This window comes from Temnothorax curvispinosus, unplaced genomic scaffold (genome assembly GCF_003070985.1).
Source record: "Temnothorax curvispinosus isolate PA1 unplaced genomic scaffold, ASM307098v1 QBEX01000133.1, whole genome shotgun sequence".
NCBI lineage: Eukaryota > Metazoa > Arthropoda > Insecta > Hymenoptera > Formicidae > Temnothorax > Temnothorax curvispinosus.
Window position 1 is genome coordinate 1 of NW_020209913.1, and position 5,959 is coordinate 5,959.

A 5,959-nucleotide genomic window follows, 5' to 3' on the forward strand; every position below is an offset into this window, starting at 1 on the left:
CAGAAGACCTCGTAACTTATCTTATTTCGGAAAATATAAGGCATCAGAGTTTAGGAGAATTCTTTTATATGATGGAATAAAAATTTTCAGCTCGTTGGGTCAAAAGTTATACACAAACTACTTATTTCTACAATGCGGAGTGTATATTCTCTCGACCCCATTTTTACTTGAAAAGGACAGTATGATTGAAACAGCAGACGTTTTTCTCCGTGTATTTATTCGTCATGCTGCGGACATTTTTGGAAATGAATTTGTTACTTATTATATTTATGTACTCTGCCATCTACCTACAGAATGTCGCACTAACCAGGCTCTTAGTAATTTAAGTATGAAAATTACTTGGGTGTCATCAAACGTTGCCTAAGAGCAACATACATGCCTCTTCAGCAACTTTACAACAGAGACTTTGAAAGAGGAGGCCGATTTATGCAAAAAGATATGATTGACGAAGAGCGAATCGAATTAAGTAAAAAACACTACAAGGGAGATGATGAAGTAGAGGTTTATTCTAAATTGACCATGCACGGAATGACACTTTCCACATCAGAAGCAGATTGTTGCTTTCAGTCAAAAAATGGCGAAGTAGTCGTCCTCTCAAAAATTACTTGTCCCTTTCGTGGCACACAAATTTCTTTACATGGACACAGATTTAAGAACATTTGTGACTTCTTTACATTTCCTATCAATTCCACAGTCATAGGCATCTGTAAGGTATCGCAACTTGAGGAAACAGAAAAAATCTGGCCTATTAATCAAGTTCTTCAGAAATGCATTCTCATTCCTGATGCCAATGATAGTTATCTGTGTATTCTGCTCGTTCATACTTGGTCACAATAAAGTAAGGGTGAGACATTTCGCTAAACTACAGTAAAATTTCATCTGTAAGAACCCTTTACCTTTCCTCTTACTTAATGCGACGTGAAGATAGGATGCCTTTCTTAAACATGGGCGATGTAAACTGGGCGTCAATGTTTTACACTTTCGCTTTAGAACTTTTTAGATGAAACAATTAATAAACTTTTATTTTTTAATTTTTTCTTTTGAGCTTGACATATATGCCACTCTGAATGTGCTCTTGTCAGTTGCATTATATATATATATGTTTTACTAGTAAAAATAAATTTTTATTGCTCGTGGAATTTATCAAGACGAATATATAAGTAGGTATTTCCTATTTATTTTATTTGCTTCTTTGTCTCATAACAGTTCTTGGTTGTTTGGCCGGATGGTGGTACATGCGTGGTGGCAACTAAATGGCTAAATGAATTTAAAGAGACTGTCGTGTATCCTCCTAAAACAAAATGCTTTACGAGACTGGTAATGTCTCTTGTGGATGTGAAAGAAGACTGGGAAGAATGTAACGTTGACTTTTTGCACAGTTACAGTAAGTAGCCTAAAGTCTGTATCAGAGTATGGTTTAAGATTGAAATTTGACGAATCATAATGAAGAAAACTCAATACGAAAGAATCCCAAGTTTAATAAACTTTACTCTGTTTGGTAAAATTTTAATTCAATCTCAATCCTAATTCATAATCTGATACGAGCTTAACTGTAACGTATTGGATTCTCTTATAGATACTGAATTATACTGTTTCTTTTCATGCTTCTAGAAACGTTTAACCTTGCAAGTAAAGCTGCTAAATTGGCCGCCGAAGATAAACCCATTGACTCCAACATAGAGACTGATTACGAGAAGCCGCGGAAGCGTCAACCTTCAGTCAAATTTCAGAATCAGAGTTCTGATGATGACGATCGGAAATCGGAAAATATGCGTAAAAAATGTAAACTGCAGGTTGCAAGAAAACCCCGTCGAGAAATGCAACGTACAAAAAGCGAGGAACGTGAAAAGTGCCAGGATGTCTCTCAAGTAAATAGTGTACCAGCTCCTGCAGTAAATATCAGAGAGCAGCTCGCTGCATTGAAAGCCCAAGTTTCTCATCCAATAAAAGCATCGAAGGGCAACGGAATTAATTCGAATACAAAAAGAAAAGTCTTGACCGCAAAGAAACTTATCAAAGCAGTAAATAAAAAAGTGTTTCTTGAAAAATCACAATCGGAAGGTAACAAATTAAATCTTTGACTGACATGACTCATGTGAATATGCCCCCTCATTTTTATCATATTATATTTATATGAGTAATGTTAATGCCTTATAATTGGCTTATATTGCTACAGATATTCTTCGTAATTGTGGAAAGAGCCCTGCAGATACAGAAAATGCAAATGCTACTGATTTTTCCAATGCAGATCTTCATGCCTCCAAAAACTTGTGTCAATCCCCATTGAATGTTGACGGTGAGTTTTTCCTTCTTTTCACGAGAGTATTTCTGTGATGCTTCTTGGATTACTTTGTCCCCATGCTGGGTGAACATTTCCTTTTCATTCGCTGTTACGAACACTTGCAGAGCTGGTCATTTACACTATTTAATACACTTTGCTTATTTCTATTCTTTATCCGTAATGTGTAATGAGTTTAAAGAGAAAATGTGATAGTATTTTAGCCAGCTTTGGAATTCTTGCGAGTTAGACAATACAATCTATAATTACACTTTCTCAATTTTCTTTAGATATGACTTTTCATTCAGAGATGCTGCCCGCAACACAAACGTCAACAGAGTCTAAAATTTCCTCTTCACTGCATGAGCTGGGAGGTGAAAAGGAAGTTTTCCAAAGCAATAATGAACTTAGTGATAGCAATATGATATGCAGAACTTGACGGAACACAGGTCTGCACAGCAAGACCTTGCTAATAGAGATAACTCAGTAAAGAGAAATACCGTAAAATCGTTCTTGAGAGGTGAAAATAATGTTTTATTTTTTTTCCTAACTATTTAATTTGTTTTTAACTATACACGATATATTTTTTATAAGGCTCTGGCGACTTCTCCCGCAAGAAGGGAAAAAGAAATGACAGTAAGTACTTTTTTTCATTTCCATGTCAATTTAAGATGAGAATGAAATCGATTAAATAAACTACATTTCCTATTATTTCCAGAAAGCACAGATATCATGTGGATGTGGGACGTTCTTGACAATATTGTCAAAATTCAAGAAGAAGAACGCCTCAAGCTCGACAACTTGGAACTTAAGTTAGACCGTATCATAAAAAAACTTTTTCCAGAAGAAATAAAATTGAAGCGACCACACGGAATCCCAGCATTTCCTCTACGTACAGAAGAGGAGTGGGAAAAACTGGAAGAAATTCTCGCAGATGACGATGCATTTACATACGTGGTAAATATATTTTAGCAGTCTGCTTGATTTTTAGTTCCCCAAAATTATGTTTTTCCGTTTGCGCCCTGTTACTGTATCAATAAGATTAAAATAATATTTATATAATGTTATTTCATTTATGAAATTACAATTGTACAGGTAGATGTCTTTTTGCGGCAAAAATGAAAAACAAAGATTCAGAAGTTGCTGCTCTGCAGTCTGTACTCCCGAAAGTGATCACGAATTCCTTTTCCAGATCTATTAGTTGGGGAGGTACTCGGAAAACCAAAATAGCTTTCAACAAGAGTAAAACGTATAAGACTATTCAAGGTAAATAATTTACTTGTTGAAAATGTGTTGACTAAATTATTTGTAACTGTTTATTCTACATTAACTAATTATTCTTTATAATCTTTTAAATTAATTATTAAAATGGATTCTGTAATTTAATTTTTCTTTAAATCAATTAAAAATTGTTATCATTTTTTTCTGCATCAATTTGGATTAATTTCTTTATGATAAATATTATAAAATATTATAAAAATTAAGTAGAGGATGGTCACCACTTTTCTATATTGTTAATACAAGTGAAAAGCTGTGTGTTTTTAATAATAAAATAAAACAGATATTTTAATATCTGCAGCTGTGGTGTACCTCCTTGAATAACACTTTATCGTTGTATTTCAAAAGCGACAAGTTTGTTGAATAGTGATATATATGTTTCCTTACAGCTGCTATTCTGCAGAAATTTGGTAAAACAGTCGACTTAAAGAAGCCTGAAGATTACGTGAAACGTTGGTTTAGCACCAGTGCTCAGCATGTGGTATAAATGCAAACAATTTTTATTATTTTTGAACGTTATACTATATAAAAATAAGATTAGTGCCTTTTTTAGTTTGTCCTTTGTACATTTGGTGCAGAAAATGCTGACTTTTTTTTACTTTTACCTTAATTAATAGTCTATGTGCAATAAAGGCGTATCGCTTTTGTTTGTATTAACTGTTTACTTTTCAAAATCATTCTTTTACGCTTTTTGTTATTTGAGACATAGACGACTTTTTTCTTCGCATATAATATATAATTTTAGTTTCAATTTTCCAGTCTTTAATACTAGTCTTTAATATTCTTTTATAACAATATGATGCAAAAAACAATGTGCAAAAAAGAAAAAATAAGTATGTATGTAGTTTTGTAAGTATATATTAATATATATTGCGCGCATGTGATATACAAATATACATATATATATATATATATATATATATATATATGTTATATAATGCATGTATATTTAACATATGTATTTAATAAATTTGTTTCATATGTATTTCACTGAATGAATATATGTGATCTGCTTTTAATATCCTCTTCTAATACCACGGTAAAAAAAATTTACTATACTGAATCCCCATGCATACTACTATACAGTAAGACTTTTTCTTGACGTCAATAAGCAGTCAAATTTTGTAACCAAAAATCATCATGTTGACTTTTTCTGCCGTGATGTAACTATGACGTCAAAATGATGTCATTTTGACTGCGATGTGTTCTTTGGTACAATTATAAATTTGCTAACAACTTCTATTGTAGCTAAAATAATCGTCGATCTTTTCGATCGTTGGTAATTTACCTTACTCGAGAAAGAGGGAAAATAGTAACTGTAATATTTATTTTCACTATATGTCATTTGTGTTAATTTTTATTTTTGTCGTCGAGTGTACAAACCAGCAAAAATCGCGGTCGATAAATCTTGCTTTGAAGCAGGTGCGCGCTTCCGATCGCGTGACGCAACGCTAGCGCGCGCAATGTGAACGCACCGAGAACTTGCGCCTACCTCGGTACCGCGGCGCCCAATTACAAGCGCCTACTGCTTGAAAGCCGTAATTTAGCCAATGCTAATTCCCGCAATTTGTCTCTGATTTTCTAGAAGGTTTCGTTAATGGCAAGTAATACCCCTTCCTGTCTGGAGAACCTTCTGGAAGGTCAAAGATAATAAAACAACTAACGGAGCGACGGTTGGCGCAGTCGTTTGATAAAGTATCCGCACTTAGCCGTTTCTCAAAGTCGACAGACCTTTGTAATTAATTGATTGAGTAATTGTACCGACGAGATACTATTAAAGACCGACAACCCTGGGTAAATTTTCGTGACTGGCCCGGGGGCTCGGTGATAATTGAAGAATACTGACATTATCGACTGTTTTGGCTATTCGACTATTCCGAAAGAAGGATCGAGTTTTACCTTATATAATCACTGTTTTATCATCAGAAATGTACAAATCTTTTATCATCGACGAGGTGGTAATGCTAAAAGTGTATGAAAGACAAAACAGAAATTAGCATATGAGTTGCCATAAATAAGAAAATATTTTATAATTTTTTCAATATTTCTATCTTTTTATTAATATTTTATAATTTGTTCAATATTTGTGTATATATATATATATATATATATATATATATATAGAACAAATTATAAAATAGTATATTGTAAAGTATTTTTATATAATTGTCAATTAAATAAAAAAATATTGAAAAAATTATAAAATATTTTCTTATTTATGGTAACACTAATTTTCCGCGAATTAGAATAGAAAACGCTAAAAGTTATTACTTAGTAACATTATTATAATGTTATTTATTTTTAATCAATAGTAACTTTATAAGTTAAACAGCTTCAAGTATCAGATTCCCGATTGCGAATGTATCTTATTAATTCTTAATGCCGGCTCATATAACAGTCACA

The 5,959-nt window shown here is 32.9% G+C and overlaps 1 protein-coding gene across 1 annotated transcript; it reads left to right on the plus strand.

Moving 5' to 3' along the window:
* Window positions 1-2,704: 2,704 nt before the first annotated feature.
* On the plus strand, window positions 2,705-3,463 carry LOC112458748. The gene is made up of 4 exons (XM_025022565.1): window positions 2,705-2,798; window positions 2,873-2,914; window positions 2,997-3,235; window positions 3,374-3,463. The coding sequence occupies exons 1-4, from the start codon at window positions 2,705-2,707 to the stop codon at window positions 3,398-3,400; spliced, it is 402 nt and encodes a 133-aa protein (XP_024878333.1). The 3' UTR covers window positions 3,401-3,463.
* The last annotated feature ends 2,496 nt before the right edge of the window (window positions 3,464-5,959 follow it).

Excerpts from the sequence above, each read along its gene's own strand:
- LOC112458748 (XM_025022565.1), top strand. The coding sequence starts at position 2,705 with ATGCAGAACTTGACGGAACACAGGTCTGCACAGCAAGACCTTGCTAAT. Across the intron at positions 2,799-2,872 it reads CGTAAAATCGTTCTTGAGAG|GCTCTGGCGACTTCTCCCGC; the intron begins GTGAAAATAATG and ends ATTTTTTATAAG. Across the intron at positions 3,236-3,373 it reads ACGATGCATTTACATACGTG|GTAGATGTCTTTTTGCGGCA; the intron begins GTAAATATATTT and ends ACAATTGTACAG.